Source organism: Embiotoca jacksoni, unplaced genomic scaffold (genome assembly GCF_022577435.1).
Source record: "Embiotoca jacksoni isolate LCO1_2020_lvr unplaced genomic scaffold, fEmbJac1.0.p SCAF_4, whole genome shotgun sequence".
NCBI classification, from domain to species: Eukaryota; Metazoa; Chordata; class Actinopteri; family Embiotocidae; genus Embiotoca; species Embiotoca jacksoni.
The window spans coordinates 19363052-19381865 of record NW_027185392.1 but is presented as its reverse complement, the minus strand read 5'-3'; the positions used below and the strand labels follow the sequence as shown (position 1 = coordinate 19381865).

At 40.7% G+C, this 18814-nt stretch overlaps 2 protein-coding genes across 2 annotated transcripts in view; one reads left to right on the top strand and one right to left on the bottom strand.

Moving 5' to 3' along the window:
* pvalb7 (parvalbumin 7) overlaps positions 1-10751 on the top strand; it is a 41017-nt gene extending 30266 nt beyond the window's left edge. Inside the window, exons 2-5 of the mRNA XM_069166907.1 lie at positions 8351-8419; positions 8665-8794; positions 8909-9018; positions 10099-10751. Of these exons, the coding sequence (XP_069023008.1) occupies positions 8351-8419; positions 8665-8794; positions 8909-9018; positions 10099-10124 (335 nt within the window). The 3' untranslated portion in view covers positions 10125-10751. The remainder of the gene's footprint in view (positions 1-8350; positions 8420-8664; positions 8795-8908; positions 9019-10098) is intronic.
* A 553-nt stretch (positions 10752-11304) lies between these two features.
* Positions 11305-18124, bottom strand: baiap2l2b (BAR/IMD domain containing adaptor protein 2 like 2b). The gene is made up of 12 exons (XM_069166905.1): positions 18068-18124; positions 17078-17139; positions 16536-16607; positions 15897-15986; positions 15595-15726; positions 14806-14910; positions 14057-14159; positions 13707-13914; positions 12918-12983; positions 12286-12631; positions 12126-12160; positions 11305-11520 (listed from the first exon to the last, which is right to left on the bottom strand). Exons 1-12 carry the CDS (start codon positions 18108-18110, stop codon positions 11445-11447), a joined length of 1338 nt encoding a protein of 445 aa, XP_069023006.1. The 5' UTR covers positions 18111-18124; the 3' UTR covers positions 11305-11444.
* Positions 18125-18814: the final 690 nt, after the last annotated feature.

The following is an 18814-nucleotide window of genomic DNA, read 5'->3' as shown; positions in this document are numbered from 1 at the left end:
CTGGTGAGGTTGTGAGCGCTGCTGCAGTCGAGTCATTAAATCGAGCAGGTGCGAACAAAGATTTGAAACCCTTACTGTCAAAAATGAGTCAGTTTCCAAGTCAAGCATTAGAGCCCTTCATATTTTAGATTAAGTCTAACAGGTAGTCAAACTGGTAGTTTACGCCACACTTAACCTACATTATTTGATTTGTAGTACACTAGGGGGCAGCAGAAAGCAGCAGCAACAATGAACTATTATCTAGTTGAGAACGTGTTCGCAAACAGTCACTTACTGTCTTTACATATCCCATGCAGAAACAGAGCAGCAGTAACATTAAATGTTAAGTCCATTATTAAACATCCTCGTAACTATAAGCTGATAGACTCCTGAAATGAATGTTTGGTTCTTTAGCTGCTAAATGTCCCGGTATGTTCACCAGTTAGGCGCTTCCTTTGTTTGTCTGCTGACTTTTGCAGTGAAGGTCATGTGTAGTTATCAGTTTAATGAAAACACTAGCCTGCTACTGCTGGAAACATAGTTAATCACAGTGAATCAGAAAAAGGTATTATGAGCCGAGGAGAACCACAGAGTAATGTAATATTTATCAGGGCTGGGAATTTCAAGAAAAAACATTATTCAATATCCTCTGGGAATATTATTCAAAGACCGCCCTGCCGTTTTGTCAAAGCTGTTGAGATCAGAGAGATACGCACAAGGAGTCCTTTGGCATCGTGACCATCCAGGCAAAAGAAGGAGGTCATGTGACAGAGTCGACAGAGTGAGGAAATCCATGCAAGGGAAAGGTTGGATGGAACAAACACACGACCTACAACGTGTTGGAGTCCGTGAGAAAGCAAAAGTCATCGTGGATTCATTTTATGTAAGTTACTTAACGTACGAGAATAAACTCATGTGACATAAGTCACGTTACTCGTGAAAAAGCACTTATATTAACTGAAACTCTCTTTTCGTAACCCTAACCGAGCGTTTTTTTGGACCTAATCCTTAAAGACACTGCAACCATGTCACATTTAACACAAACCATAATGTTTCCCAACCCAAACCACAGAGATTTGGTACCAAAAGCTATGATACCTTGCATGTATCTCTGTACCAGAACGGCAGTATTTAAAACCCTGGGAATAAGCACGAGGCCATCGGATCCACTGATGATATAGAAATACTCACTATAGCAGTTTTAAGTATTCAAATGACAACACTTCAACGTGCCACTGCTCCTTCAGTAGTTGTGTTGCAAGAAATATTTTTCACAGTTCTGTCTACATGTGTGAGTTTTAACTGTTAACAAACCAGATCAGTGAGAAGTTGAGTCGTCACTGTACAATCACACATCTGATGCTCCACAGAGCTTCGTATCAGTACACACACTGGGTTCCCCTGTGTTTATTTTTAGGGTCAATATCTGTTAATCTTTGGGTGAGTGAACAAGGGACATCCCAGTGACATCAATCCACCTCGCACACACACATAGACACACACACACACACACACACACACACACACACACACACACACACACACACACACACACGCACACACACCTTCACATCCACAGCTGTGGCTTGTAGCTGCTCCTTCCATGACTTAATGCAGCACCTGTTGCTGAATAGCAAGTTGGTCATTAAAAACACATTTAAATCATCTCACTCTCTTCCTGTCTGTCATTGTCTTTCTCACTTCCTCTCTATTTTCAGTTTGATCTGTGAGCACGCTGTACATCTTTCATCTGTTTATGTATCTGTTTTACTCTATGGGATTATCAGTCAGTTTGTTTTTACATTGTCTCTTTTATATTTTCACTTCAGTGCTTTAGATCATTTGCTAATTTAAAATTGTTTGTCTTTTATGTTCACTGAGTTTATTCTCCTCTCCCCGGTGCGTGTCAATCACACTCCTTTATTATCGCCATTATTTGTCTTCAGGTCTTCAGTGTTACCAAACTCTTGACACGGCTGTTGTCATTCATTGTAGCACTTTATTTACATGATCTCATCCATATGTATCTCTGCTTTCTTCTCTATCTTACCTACTTGACCGACCCCCCCCCAACCCCCCCCCCCCCCCCCCATTTTCATTCTTCAACAATGCAGGAAAGTGCTGATGAGGAGTAATTCAATAAAGAGGAGGAGACTAAGAGTGTCTCAGGACAGGATGGTGAGAGAACAGAGGGTCAGTGCACGGCCTGAAGAGACAGAGACATGCATTTCATTTTGCTTTTTTTTAAGCTCTCTACAGTTGAGCAACGCAGGTTGAAATCTACAGATATATACTCTTTAAAATGTAGTTTAATTGTGTCTCTGTTTTATCCATCCAGTGTGTGAAGCGGTAGTTAGAGGGACAGTAGGGCATTTCAATATTTCAAATACTTTAAAATAAGCTACATTTTCTTTATATGTGACTGTAAGAAAATGTACTGTTCTCTCTGAAGAGCACAGGTACAGATATAATGATATTACTGTGGTGCCTGCGTGGGTAGTTGGGCAGATTTATGTCGGTATTTTACACCCCAGGTTACATTGCGCCTCTCTGACTTACAGTCAACATTAAAAATCGAAACATAGAGGAGTTAGATCAGAAAACTCTGCAGTTAGTATGCCAGTATAAAAAGCTAAAAGTGAGCTGGGATTTTCAGCTCCCTAAACAAAGTTTGGAGACGGTGAATATTTGATGTTGAATAACTAATACCTATTACCCGTTGTCAACCCACTCTCTGTCTGTTTTTCTCTCATACATGCGCAGTAAATAAATTCTTCTATTGACCTTGACTAAGTGGCAACAAGATGCTCTCCCGACAAAAGTTGAGTGAATGAGAGAGAGAGAGAGAAAAAAAGCGGGTGAGAGGAGGAGATCAAGAGTTATACAAACTACAAAGAGATTGATGAGCGAATAAGGAGAGGGTACAGGAAGATATGAAGGGGAGGAGACATAAAACAGAGATTAGGAAAGTGTGGAGATGAAAGCAGAGATAGTGGGAGACAGGAAAAGATGAGGAGAGGTTGTTTGGGGTAAAAGAGTGAAAGAACGAACAGCTTCTTCCGCATTACTTTGCCTCGTAGCAGTCACGAATCCTAGCAGCGAGTCAAAATCAGGGATCAAGATGTCCATAGAGCACAGTTCAAAGTATAGCAATCATTCATAACTGAGAGGGAAAGAACAACAAAATAGAAATCAAACAGCCTGTTGGATGTCTGCAATTTAGTGTCATATAGTAAATAGACAAAGCTGCCATATTTATTCATTATTAATAATATCAATCTCAAATATGGATATATATACACCATTGAGACAGCACCTGGGCTCACGCAGGACTACATGGATTAAAAAGCTGTAAACACGCTGTGGCAGCCATGAAAGACTTCACATCAATTTTAACAGCTGCAGAATGAACAGTAATCAAGTCAGAAGAACCTCCATGGGGTCTCGCTTCCTTTTCTGAAAAGCTGGAAACACAAAGCAGTAGATTTCAACCTGTTGATCGATTGCAGCTTTGAGGCCGACCTGGTAAAAGAGCAGTCCAATAACAGCATGTTTACTCTGTATCATGTTGAGATGAATTATTTCTAAGCTCATAGAAAGCAGTTCTGATGATCAATAATAACACTCAGGCTGCGCTGGTTACAGCAATCATTACGCATTACTCCTCAGAACATTTCTGATGAAAAAAAAACATTTTCTTTCTTAATAAAAGCTGAGGTGCAAGCTCAGTGTAAGACAGAAGTGTGTGTGTGTGTGTGTGTGTGTGTGTGTGTGTGTGTGTGTGTGTGTGTGTGTGTGTGTGTGTGTGTGTGTGGCTTTTGCTGTGTTGGAGTTTTGTATGTTACAAGATGGTCATTCATTATTTTCTATAAATAAAGTTGAGAAATTACTATCCCTTTTTCCATTTCTACATTTCCATAACGCCTTTTAACTCGATATCACGTCAGACCATGTGATACCGTGTCATTGTCATGTTTTGCCTCGCCTGGACGTGAAAAGAAATGTGCTTTAGGCTCAGGCATCGAAAACCAGGTGTTTAGGGTTTGGAAAAGATCATAGTTTGGCTTAAAATAAGGTATTTTATGTAAGTATTTTATGTTAAGTAACATTACGTACATCATGCAAGTTACTTGACGTATAAGTACGTTAAATATATCACACAATGAAAGTAACTTATTTGCTTAAGAAATCCATGTGGACTTTTACTTTCTCTCGACCTCAAACACCCGTCCTGTGTCCTGTGTTTGTTTCGTCCAACCACTCGTCACGTGACCTTCGTCTTCGGCCCTGGTCATACATGCGTGTACTTTTCAAGCCTAGGCCAGGAAAAACGTGACACTGATACGATATCCTCTATTGGACTAATGCATGTATTGCACACTGTGGCGTGATACCAGGCCGTGCCTCTCCATCTTTAACTAATTTGAATTAACGGGGAAAAAAAGTTAAATATAACATAATATTAAATCAAATATTTCTATTTTAGTGTGTTCTAGAGGGACAGGACAACGTCTAATGCACAGGATTTCTACTATTTGTCTGTATTTATACTCAGTATTATTTGTTCACTGGAACATTAGAAAACTGTCAAACTGCAGTTTAAGTGCTCTTCTTTTATCTCAAATCTCCATCTGACATTTTTCAAAATAAAAGCAAGTGTGGCAGTGAGACAACGCAAGTTGCATAACACAAAGAAAAGAGATGAGATCACAGCAGATAAGAGCTTAAAGGACAGATGTGTGCAGAAACAAAAGAAGAAGCGAGATGAGGTCCGACGGCTGTCTGATAAAGTGGGATTATTTATAGGTCTGCGTGTGGTTTGTTAGTACTGCAGAGAAAGAGATCACACAAACAGTGTTTGCGTCATGCCTTTACAACCCCCCCTTTCTCAAAATAGAGGGAATACTGAGAGGTGGGGATGCGGTTGGTGCGTGGGCGTGTACGGGGTGAGTGTGTGTGTTTGGAGGCAATTATAAAAGTCTTATTGTGTTCTCCCCCTCAATTTGCTCATCTTACCTCCATCTCCAACCCTTCTCTCTTCTTCAGTCTCCCTCCATCACCTTTCCTTTTTCCTCTCAGCTGCATTCATCCACCACTTCATTCAGGTAAGATGAAACAGAACAATTAGTGGCTGTAGCAGAAAAAAGCTGTTTGAAAAAAAAAGTACAAAGAACAATCAGGTCGTGCGATGATTTCTGGGAATATCTGTGACAAGCAGATATGTTGCAACTGAATGAAATACGTTTTTTTAGGAGTATAAATAATGAAGCTAGATTGACACAAAGTAATAAAATATTCTGTAGCTGCAGAGTTGATAGCATTAGTTCTTCTGTGTGGTACTCTGGGTGAATGCTGTGCTACAAACTCAACTGGCTCAGAAAATCTATCACAAGCATCATTGATTTAGATTTGTAAGATTTGTATATGTAAAAAAAAAAAACTAAAAAAAAAACCCCTTAAAAACAAACAATTATGTACTCAATAAATAAAAATGTACTGAATATAACAAAATAAAATATTCAGACATTGTCAACACATCATAAAAAAATCTTATTGCCAGTATTCTTATGTATTCAAGGGGTTTCTGTGAATCCATATAATCTTACTTAATTAAGTAAATGGAGGTTGGGACCAGCAATAACAACTTCTAAAGTCACAAATAGTGAAGTCGAATCTCTTTCTGACAACAACTTAAAGCAGTTTCGTACTTCTTTCAAACACAGAACTGTTCTGGGTGCAATTTGGGATTCATTTTCTGACATTAGTTTGTTTCTATGTTGACTCTCCATACTTTGCTGTGTTGTCACCCTGTCATTCTTTTCAGCTCTGCGGTCACTTGTATCAAATAAAAGGTAATGTGAGGAGCAGGTGTTGGTCTAATGGGTATTTTCTTGGCTCATGGATCACCAACAACAGGTGTCTATGCACAACATCGTGGCACGGTAGCAATGACTTTAAGAACAGTAGTTAATGCATGTTTGAGATGTTCTTCATTGTTGTTGCTATTTTGACTGGGCTGTTTCTGAAAAGGAGGCACTGACTACTGTTAATAAGATATACTTTGTGATTAATACACCTGCTGTGCTCTGAATTACTACGATCGTAATCTTTTCCTTGTGGAGGTTTTTTTGAGCTTTGAGGGAATATAGGTGACTGGATTTCACAGCCAGTGTTGACCTGCTCTTCAAATTATTAACTGATGCCTTCTTCAGGAAAAAAAAAAATAGACTACAAGTGTTGAAGCTACTTTTCTCACAACTCATTGTTTAACATCCAACTTGTAGTGTTTATTTATAGCTCACTTTCAGGCAGGAATTGGCTTTCAATCCCCAGTGAAAGTCTGTCATTTGATGGATAGGCATGCTAAAATATATCCTTACTTATCCATCACGGAGGCTGGAGTCTTCACTGCAGGATTAATAGCAGAGTCATCCTGTCTGCATTGCTTTTTCTTTTACTTTTTGGGCTACAGTGAGGGGACTGTAGGGGACATGATGCAGGAGAAATGATGAAAATGATGATAAGCGCACTTATCGTCTACAAACCTCAGTCAAAGAAAAAGCCTGTGAACTTCCCATCAGGCTATAGGAAGGTTGTCAATCACTGCCAGGGATGACTGAGATGCATGTCATGCTGTCTGTGAAATTTTTACCTTTGTTTTTTTTTTACCTTTACAGACACTGGAACTGTCACTCATAGTTTACTGTTGAATAAACTGAAGATGAAATTAGGAATCAAACCCTTTCTGTGTTAAACAAACCAAAAGACCGGAGACATCTGAAGCTGATGACATCAGGGCTTTCTATTTGTGAGACACTATCTCAGAGATGGAAAAGAAAAAAAAATCACACATCTCAAGACATCTCAAAACCCACAAATAGATGCTCACTAATTGTCTTTTGCTGCCAAAAGTCAGATGCATAACAGGTGTCGAGAAAGTTGAGAAGAAGTAGACTGGACAGGAAGAAAGAAGACGACTGTGAATTTCTGTTTTCACTCTGTCCTTTGGTCGGGGAGGTGGAGTATTTAGTTGGGGTCAAGATGGTGCAACCCTGAAGAGGGACCGTTGAAATGATCCCCCTGGGGTTCTGCAAGCCTCATGCACACATATCCTCACCGAGGCACGATGGGTGAGACACGCTCCTACATACTAATGGGAGCTCGGTTGTCTCACAGACACAAAACACATCCAACATCTGTCTCGACAACTCAACACTTGTTCCCTGAGCTCTAAACAGTCAAACCAGGAGACCGGGATCCTTCAGCTCGGTGGTGACACTTACTGACATCTCCAGGCTACTGCCATGTACTGCAACTAACAGAACTAACAGGAGGGTTTTTTTTTTTTAATAAAAGAAGGAAAGAGTCACCAACATGCAGTTACATCTTTCACATTTGTACTGGACAATCACAATCTTGTTGAGTATTTTTACTGGTAAGATTTATGGGTCAAATACCTCACACCGTGTGTCTTCCATTTATATAAATACTTTAGTTTTATATTTTGGATTAATGGACATTGAACGCCTTTATAAAATCTAAACAAAAGTCCAGCGTCTAAACATTCACAGAGCATCAACTGAGCTGCACTTGTTGTGACTCTGTGCCCAATGAAGTGTGATAACTTGGAATCCAAAACATTTTGGAGAAGAAATGAACCTTTTCCTTCAAATTGTGTTAGATTGTTACGTATTACAATTCTAATCTCTCATTTTCTGGAAGACTGTACATCTGTCATGTCTCAGTAATGTTGTAAGGACATCACTGTCTCTTTTGTCTTCTTGTCATACAGATGGAATCTGTAGTCAAAGACAAATATTGTGGACACACAGTGGACAACGCATGACTGTATATTGTGTGTGAACACAGTCTGGCTGATGCAACCCTCCGGTCAGATGCACCAGTGCTGTAGCGTCTTGTGTTTGTGCAGACACAAAGTTATAAACGTATGAAGAGTCCTGTGATGAATTTAGAACAGTTTGGGTTCTTATCTGAGTTTATGCTAATAATACATCAAATGGTTAGATGTTGTGGTTGTGTGTGTGTCTTAAATTCATAACTATGACCATCTCTTGAATGCCTTAAGGTTTTTCTACCAGGCACAACGGGGTCAAAATTCTCCGTGTGTTCGTTTGTTTGCATCATCTCCAACCAACAAACATATTCATTTGCCTTCTTTTACTGTAGTTATAGTTTATGTCTGAGCTGGAGCTCCAGTTTGTTTTCTAACAACCAACACACTTTTCACTGACAACGTTAGGAGTTTGAAGGTTTTATCTTTTGTATCAATCTTTCACTCCGTTTGTCAACACTCACCTCTTGGAAATATGATCCCATTACTCACGTTTACTTTTTCTGTCCCCCTCTCCAGCTGGCAAAATGTCAATGACAGATCTGTTAAAAGCTGAGGAGATCAAGAAAGCTCTTGATGCCTTTGCAGGTCAGTAACCGTCGTAGAGTCACTACGTTATTATCGGTAGCAGCAGACCTACAAAGTACCAGAAGTTAGCCTTGAACACTGACAGTATATTTCACACACATTTTCATCGTTTTAATAGATTTGTGAATCGAGTTGTTAAGTGTTAAAAAAAAAAACTTGCTCTGTATCTGTAGAAGAATTTCTGGTTCAACAATTTATGATGCCCTCTGATGTCAAGTATGTACCTTTTGCTTTGTCTTTTGTAGGAGAGACATTTGACCCTAAAAAGTTCTTTGAAATGGTGGGAATGAAGGCCATGTCAGCTGAAAACGTCAAGATGGTCTTCAGGGTTCTGGATGTGGATGGTAGTGGATTCATAGAGGAGGAGGAGCTCAAGTAAGGGACTCACAGAGGCACAAAAACACACAGAAAGCAGGCTTGGTGAGAAGGTCGATGTTCTGCACGCCGGTATGTGTTTCTTAACACTGTGACGCCCTGTACTTTTCTCAGGTTTGTACTAAAGGGCTTTGCCAAGGAGGGCAGAGATCTGACTGACTCTGAGACAAGAGCATTCCTCAAAGCCGCAGACAAAGATGGAGATGGAAAGATCGGCATTGACGGTGAGAGAAAGGAGAAACATTACACAGTGTAACAGAAGGGAGAGAAGGATGCGGGTGGAGTGGAAGGGAGGGTGAAGGTTAAAAGTGGGTTTCAGTAGCTCCATTCATCACACGAGTGACAAATTGGTCCTGGGTCTCAAATGCTGTTTGGGATTTTTCTTTTTTTTTTATAAACTTCTCGTACCATCTGTCTAATCCCTGCTGCTGCTGGTTGTAAAGAGGATGTTGCATACTGTTTACCTGAAACTGCATCGAATACAAGAAATGTATCCTGAGGTTTGAAGCTACAAAGAAACAATTCAACTTCAGCAGTGGAAGCTGGGCTCAATATTACATAAAAAAAAAAAAAGAAGAAGTCAAAGCTGGCTCATTTGTTTTTAGTTCACAATCACACAAATACAATTTCTGATGTGGTAGCAGTGCTGTTCAGCCGTCCTGGTATTTACAGGATGTTACGTTTTTAAAGTGCGGGCCACATACATGAACTAATTTGACTTAAAATGACGAGAGACATTATTTCATAGTTTTCATATTCAGCAAATTTCTTTAAAAAACTAGAATCAACAATAGATTTGTCCGATTATCAATATCTCTCAACTTAGCCCTGAGCCCATTTTAGTTTATTCAATATGATAAAATCTTTAAAACAGGTCACATGGCGAAATAGATTCCTAAAAAAGGTGGGAACTGTAGAAACATTACTTAAATGGAAGTAAATACCATTTGTTGGGAGCTTCTTTAAGGCAATATTCACTATGGCACTTTAGGTAATATTTACAGTGTACAGTGGGTATAGGACTGATATAAAAACCCACTGCAATGTGTGGTCATGATTATGTAGGAGTATGTCACCCAGGGCAACGGTGTGGCTCTCTGAAGTATTTCTAACAGTTTTTTTTTTTTTTTTTCAATAATTGAACTCAATATCAGACTATGGGAACACAGATGATGTCATACAGTTGGATCAGGTAATTTAATTGATGAGGAATAATGTCAGCTTTATCATTTGTAGGTCTGTAGAGTTTGTCTCATCATTTGTGCACTTTTTCATTCTTGTTCTGTCGTCGTTATTTTTTCCAGAGTTTGAGACCTTGGTGCATGAGTAGGGGACAGACGAACATCCCCTTTCTTCTTCCTCCTCCTCTTCACCCCTGCATTCATATTTTGTAACTGCCACCTTCAAACTCTTCTTACCTCCCTGTGGACCCACATTTGGAGTCAGACCAGGCCTGCTCTCTGCAAAACAGGCCAGCGGGGAGTCACCATGAGGAGGAACATACAGGCATCACAGGCACAAGTTTCATTTTTCTTTTTTTTTCTTTTTTTATATATATTTAACCACACATGCTGTATGGAATTCAGAATCATTCTTAATGAGTTCATGAGGATAGTCTGTGGTCTAAAAACAGGTGGTACTAGTGCTGTAGATGGTGTAGATGTTTTACAGACTCCTTAAATCTTAATTTCCTTCCTCTGTGTATTTCAGGTTGTGCATTTTGTCTTGATTGGTTTTTATTTCTGGATGTTCAGTGCACTCTCTGCCCACTCCTCTTCCTCATCCACCTTCCCTTCCCTCACCTCCCTCACCTCACCTCCTCTCCTCTACCCCCCTCCCCCCCCCCTCAGTCAATGCCTCTGATCAGATGATGTAGTGACTAAAATCATATATAAGGAGAGCTGTGAAGAGAGAAAAGATATCAGTAAGAAATGATAATAAAGAAAAACTTGAGTAACTGTCTCTTTACTTATTGATACTCACAGCGAACACAAAACATTGAACTCACAAAACATACACGCACTGAACATTGCAAAACATGTCTACCACAGGACGGTAAAGAAAGTTACAAATTTAACTTCAACTTTTTTGAGAAATATGTCTACTAGCTTTGCTTGCTTATATCTTAATGAGAAGATCAATGCAACTCTCATGTATGGACACTAAAAAGGATGCTAGAGCAAGCAGCAAGGTGGCTTAGCATGAGGAATAAAATCAGGGGAAAAGAGCGAGCCTGGCGTGTTTCAACAGGACGGAGCTACTAGTTCTCCCCTGTTTCCAGTCTTTATGCTAAGCTATTTAGACGACAGAGCAGCACTGATCTTCTAACTTCTTTATTTTCAGCATAAAAGACAAAAACCTACGAAAATAAAAACATAAATACTGTACAGAATTGTTAAAACAACTATTTTATTTTTATTAATTTCTTAGATGCACTACGGTATAATGTTTTTGCTTTTGGTAAAGACATAGCTCCTACTATCTAACACTGTACAAACCCCCCCCCCCAGCCTCTTCTGGCCATCTGCCTCAGATCCTTCACATTTCAGAGATGTCACTACATTCTCCTGAAACAAAAATGCATATCCTGCCTCTACGACCTGATCTGGCGGCGTCAGTTACGAACCCCGCCGGCACGAGTGCTGACAGATCAGGGGATCCGAGGAGCAGATCTGTCGTTGGTCGTCGTGGGGCGAAGCTTTACAGTGGCAAATGGGTTTGTGCCTCTGAAACGAGAGGATGATGGAAAATGTCACACAATACCCCACATGCTCAACCAACCTTCTGCCAAGACAAATAAACCACATACACAACACATGCACACACTCCAGGTCAGGAAACTGACACCAGATCGCAGCGTGAGGATGGTGCACTTTGACTGTGGCAGTGAGCATGCTTCACAGCTCATTTTTCAAACATTTCACAGTGATTTACTGTTTTAAAAAGTTGTGGTTGAAATTGGGATTCAACCTGGGTGCATCGTCATCACCAAAACGTATAAAGTGCATTTACAAAATACACGCACCTGCCCTTTAAACATGACCCAGTATTTAAGAGTTATGTTTTTGATCATTTTCATGCCAAGAAAGATAATTCCCAAAATGTATTTAGCTGTATTCTTATTGAACAAAACTGTGACAAGCACACTCCCATTACTCCTCATACTCCTAATACATACATTCAGGTACTGTATATGTGTATTGAAAGGGGATCACTTGAGACAAAGGGTTTCCAAGACTCAAAGACTCGGGTACTGAAAGTAATTATACACTCAATCCAAGCAATACAAATTTTTAGTTTTTCCTGTCAGCCCATACACACCGAGAATTACCTGGGAAACAACGGGTTTTCAGGTGGTGACAATGCCTACCAAAAGAGAGGTTTGTCAGTGTAAACAACCAAAAAACATTCAATTAGCACAATAGCACTTCTTTAAATAGCGCAAGTCGTTTTCTGGGAGGCCATTCTCCACATAATTAAATGTGTAGTACCTGGACGTCAGATGGTGACTCCCCCTTCCTCTCAGGGAGAGGAGAGATTGGTCGAACGTCTACTGAGCCCCTTCTCAGATTCTGACTGGGTGGAGGAGGCGGCGGTGGAGGAGGAGGTGGAGGTTGGTGTTCGGTGAAGCTGTTTGTTTGACTCGGCTTCGTCTCCATCGCCGCTTCTGCCTTCTTCTCAGGCAGCGGAGAGATCGGCCGGAAGTCCACAGAGGCTCTGCGGATGGGTGTGGCCGGGGGCGGGATAGCACCATAACTCTTGCTCTCTGATTGGTCAGTGAAGGTGTCAGTGGAGTCCAGCAGATTGTTCATACTGTGGCTTCTTAGAGAACCCCCACTGTGGGAGTAAAACAGGAAAATAAAGGACATTTTTGTGATTCATAACCGGACAATGATCTGGACTGTTTTGCTGAAAAATAACATAATATTAAATCTCTTTTCCCACTTTTCTTTTCTTACCGAGCAGCAACCTAAATATAGATTTATACTACAGACGTACTGGGGTGTGATTCCTGTGAGTCAACAGTCTTTTCTTATGGTGTCAGGACAAAGACAGAAATGTTGGCCACTATACTTGTGGAGGTCAGTTTCTTTCATCTAAAATTCTGTAAATAAATTCCTACCTTGTAGATAAAGTGTTGGAGAGCTCCTCAATAGGGGCCACATATGCAGCAGGGAACCAGCCCTGACTGGAGGAAATAAAACAGTCACAGATTACACAACAGAAAGCTTCGACTATCCTCTTGCTCTTCTACGAGGACTACAAACTGTAAAATATTCTATCAAACAATCAACACTTTTATAGAAATTAATGTACAGGTGCACTCATAAGCTCAACACATAATGTTTCTGCCCTACTTTATCAAACTTTCGTTTTACTGCACCTCTTCTGTCAATGCCAAACAAATACCTACGTAAAAATACATTTCAAGCTTCATCTCAGTTTAAAGTGGTGAAAATTAATAACTTTACGGCCTGATTGCAAAAAACGACGTGTGGGTTTGCTGAACTGCTGATCAATACCGTGACTCAGCTGTTACATAGGCTCTGACATTTCGCTTTTCAAAACACTCTTGACTATTTTCAACTTTCCAAGGCCATCAACCTACTGCCTCAGCGAGTGAGTAATCAGCATTGAGAGACATCTGGTTCTCGGGATAAATGAACAGTATTGTTTCCATTATGTCGAATATCTTATTAATCCCTGTGAATAACTTCACTGTCATTGTCAATAACAAGGAGGAGAGAGAAGGTTGTACAGCGAAGGTTGTGGCAGTCACAGAAGAAAAACTTGCAGTTCTTTCTTCTGATGTAGGCTCAGATCATTTCAGTTTAAAATGGGGGAGAAACATCATAAAACTGTCTTCTTCACCTCCATGTAAGCACAGAAATCTTGTATTTTAGCCACCCACCGCAGGCTGCTGTCAGTGCGTCCGTACAGCCAGCCGTTACGTGGCTCCTGGACCAGTACGGTGATAGTCTCTCCCCTGTTGAACGGTAGAAGCTTTGGGTTGGATGAGGAGGGGTGAGACACCAGAGCTCTCATGGCTCTCCCTCCTCCCAGACCCAGAGACTCCCCCACTGAGCTGGAGCGAGAGCGGTTGGGGATGGGAGACGGTGCTGGGGTGAGAGGAGACATGAAGGAGGAAAGAGGAGAGGAAAAGGTGAATATACAAGCAAAAACTAATAATCTTCTTTGGATTCAAAGTATTACATACAGTTTTAATACACAGCAATTGCAATTTGTGCGTCTATCTCCCACCTCTAGAGGGCACTCTGCCCAGCGCCTGCTGCTCCCGTCTGGCCCAGGACATGTCTTCATCTCTGGCTACCGTCTGCAGCAGGGAGCTCACTGAACCTCGCAGCTGAGCAGACACAACATACAGATCATAAATGAACTTTTATTTGAAATGTGGCGGAACAAGATTTTCTTTCAGTGGGAAGATGAAGTTAATAGCAGCTGATGAAACCACAAGCAAGCTGCTGTTGGTGCTGGATTGAGTTGGAAGATCTGTACAGAGCCACACAGTCTGCTGTCGAAAAAACTGCACGCCATCGTCCATGATCCATGATCATAACGTGCACTAAACATGCACTTCACAAAAAACAGTTCAAATTAAGGAATTATTTAATTCTTTAAAAATAAAATCGTATAAATTCAACACTTCCTGTTGATGTTTTACTCTGAAAGTACTTTAACTGCCACTGGACCAGAGTATCAAACACATGGACGAATTATTATATATATTATATTATATTATATTATATTATATTATATTATATTATATTATATTATTTAAATAAATAAATTTCAAATAAGGGACTAATCTGTAATCTGATCATTTGTAGCACCTTGAACACAGCAGGGTGTGCAGTATGAGGCTCCATACAGACATCAATGAAGTAACCACAGTCTTTTAAAGTTCTGTAGTGCATTGAATACTAATTCACTAAAGTGTTATGCTCCCATTGGATATAAACAAATGACTAAACCCGATGAAGCGTTAGTACCTGCGCCTCTTGGTCCAAATGGGTGGGAGTTCGAGATACGGATCCTCTGGTCTCGTTCACTTTCTCCTTCCATCCGTCTGCCTTCTGCTGGAGAGACGCACCGGTCTGAAAACAGATGGAAGAGGTGAACACCTCATTAAATCTCAACTCTGGTCCGGCAGCAACAACATTAACACATACGCCTCAGTAGATGAGATAATGGACACTGAGACGCGAGTTTCATCAGATAATCAAGCAATTAACATGCTATCACATGGATGGAATAATAATACTGGGCAGCTCAGCGTCTCAGTGTGGCATTAAGAACACTTACCTTCACTACACCCTCACCTGGTGATGGATCACAGACTCAAGTGTAGTAAAAACTGAGCTCAGTATCATCAAGTGCATCAACAGTCATATGTCACAGCGAGATCTTGTATTAATCAGTATGTTTATTTACTATGTACTGTACAACATTTCGTTATTGCAAAAGGTCACTTTAACTGAATAGTCCCACCTTTTTTTCCACAAAAATTCCCTTCATTTAATGTCATAACAATATAAGAGATCTTATTTTTTTTCTGGTGTACAGAAAGTGCATATTAACCCAAATGTATCATTTCTAAATGATGAAACTAACCTTGCTGAGTAATATTGTGCTCAAATTGCATGAACCTTGATCTGTTACTTTTACAGCAGGTTAGGAAAGAGACTGAACTATTTCAAACTGAGGCAGCATCTTAACACATAAAGGCAAAAGCTCTTTGGTTCGCTGTCGTTGGGTGTTGCTGGCAAGTGTGTGTGTACCTTGTTTATTAGGAACAGTAGTGACTGAGTGAGGCCGCAGTGTTTCTCTGCCAAGAAGCGATGCCTCCTCTCCTCCTCCTTCAGGATCTCCTGCTGACTCTGCCTCAGGTACAACATGTACTCACTGTTCTCCTAAAAACACACAAAGGGATGACATAGGCAAAAAAGAAATGACATGACATGCATACATTGGTACAGTATTGCTCCTGAGCTGTGTGCGTGGATGTATATTATGTCCATTAGACCGTATGTGCTTGAGTGTGTAAGCGTATGTATGAAGCTGTATGTGTTTGAGTGACTACCAAAGAGTCTCTGAAGGTTCCTCGTCTGAGCTGTTTCTCCAGAGCCTCGGCCTGGTTCCTCACCTCCAGCTCATACACTCTGCGGCTACCCTGCAGCACACAAAAAGTTCAATTTAAGACAGACACATTTTCCTGAATTTTCTTGTAAGAGGTGCAGCGGAAAATATTTTTGCTGTTACTGATCAGCTGTTCTCTCTCCCTCTCTCCTCTCACCCGCTTCTGCTGTCGGTGAGGCAGCGTGCCCAAGCTCACCAGCTCACCAGCTCACCAGCTCACCTTGCCTTATTCCTAATCTACTCTGAAGTCAACATTCCTGACGAACGAACCAGAAGCTCCAAGGTTCAGGTCGTAGCGCTGACGGTTTTAATCCCACAAAAAGGCCAGTCCGGCTTTGTTTTAAAAGTGATTTATAATGTTTTAAAGTGCTGGCTATTGTGCTATCAGTGAATTTACAAATACATCTTAAGAAATCATATGACTGGTGTCTGAGGTGCCCTGCTCAGTTATGTTAGGCTGTGGTTTTAATCGGTTACATGTTACAACAAGCATTTAACTTCTAGTTGTTACCTGGAAACCAAACTTTAAAGTTCCCAAATGTCAGAGACACAAACATGAGGTTTTCCCCTCCTGAAAACTCACCTCAATGTACTCCTCATCCAGCTTGATATTCTTCTCCATCGCTTGCAACACTTCTATCTGGAACCATCGGAACTGTAGCAGGAAGAAAGACAGTGCAGCCAAACAAGTGTGGAAACTCTCCCATTATTCAAACAGTACTTTTCATTGTCAGATTGATTGTCTTGTTTGACTAAAATCTGTATCTATGTGATCCTTCCACAGGCCAACTTTTTAATCTTTTTTTTTTTTTTAATCCACCACAGTTATGCACAAAGGCTTAAGCAGCAGAATGGATTTCAAACAAGAAATGAAATGCAAGGACAATCTCCTGAAAGCTTTGCGTGAGTCTCAGCTCTGGTTCACCAGTTTGTAACAAGTGAAAAGGGATTATATCAGAATCCAACATTAACTGAACTCCCAAATTAAAATGTAATCATTAAAACAACTGAAAAGATTTTTCGACATTGACCGTTTCTGTTAACCTGTTTGATGCAATTAAATTCTAGATTTAATGAGCATTTTGAAGACTGCAGAAATTGTGTTTATTGCGGAAATGTACTGACCACTCCCTCCATCTCTGCCGTGAGTCTCCTCTGTGTCTCTGATATCTGGATCAGGACGTCCCCTGTTTAAAGAAAAAAAAATAGACTAATGTCCGACACAAGGTCAGATCATCACATTTTTAAAAACAGTGATGCATCAGAAGTTCTGAATAGTTTATAATAGTATGTTGTACTGTTTTTTCAGCACAGTGAAATAGCCATTTGTAGAAAGTGATATGTTATTTTTCTAAATCTCAAAGATCAGTTTGCCCACTGGTGTCATGCTCTCACTCATTTTGTGTGAATTTACATAAATGAATATGTTAGTTTGACGTTAGTAATTTGATATAGTATGACTTTAACACAATTCAACACTGGAGTCATCAAGAGATTCTTTTGATTGAAGTTGCTGGACTGCTGAGATGGTGGACAGTTAGCCAAGCCTTTATATCATGGGTGCCTCGGGCCTTGTCTAATGTCATGCATTGTGGTTGAGCTAATGAGTTGAGTGCAGCTGAAAGACTGTCCTCATCGATAATTCAAGGGACGCCACTCAATAGGGCCTCGGGTCACACCGTGGCTCCCTGACCTTCTCGGTTAGCCAACCTCCCAGGAGCACGTGTGTCGTGCTCTGCGAGCACTGACGTACGAGCCCACGCACTCTTAATGGGGGGGCGCGTTAGCATAATGCTAAGTGCCGCTAACAATGCTATCACACATCCCCGGGGTCAGAGGGAAAGTGAAGCTGGTGGAAAATGTGTGCTCATGCATGCACTAGTAGGCGACTGTGCACAATGAGAAGGCGCGCGCACACGCACACGCACACACACACACACACACACACAACATGTGAACACACAACAACGGTGGGGGCGCAATATTTTAAGGTTACTGATTGCATGTGGTATTTTATAATGTAGCCTGCATGATTGGGCTTGACATGAACTTGATAGAGCACTTGGCCACCGAGGACATACAAATATACACAAACGCGCTGACACACACTCCTACCGAGGGAGCGAGATGAAAGCGTGTGAAGTGCCTGGTCACCCATTTTAGCAACAGCGCTGAAGTAGGCCTCGCTGCAAACAGCTAAAGCTGCAGAACACAAACACACACACACACATATGCAGATTCTCAGATTACATGTTGAAGAGACACGACATTATGAATCTATAAGCCAGTAAACAGCCAGTAAAACCACTCCTAATTTGGTGGATTTATTCTTCCCTATGAACACCAGCCTTGCAGTGCCGACATGTGATATGTGATTTTTGTCCAGGAATAGCACCATGCCAGTGGGTATAGTTTTTCCCCCGCTGCCCTGTTGCCCTGTGACTGACGGCCTGTTCTTGTTTTATCGGGCAGGGAGGTTCATTAATGATGCATGATGCTCACCCAATTACCAAAGTAACACATATGATAAAGATAAGGGAAACGTAGGCGGGAGAGATTACAGAAATCAGACAAGCAAACGCAATGTGACACAACACAAAAGGTTCTGCTCTAAACTAACTCATAAACACACTCATATATACACGTTCCGATATTTTATCGACAAACTTCATTCAAGCCTGTAACTCAATACAAACTCAGTGAAATGTCAGTGCTACAAATGAAGCGTATTTACAATGTTGTGATCATTTTTTTTTTTAATGTTTTATAGTTACTTATTAAGGTCTCAATCTTGATCTCAACGATCAATGTAACATCCTGTTCTTTTAACGTTGCTGGTATGAACAAACAAGTAAGAACAAA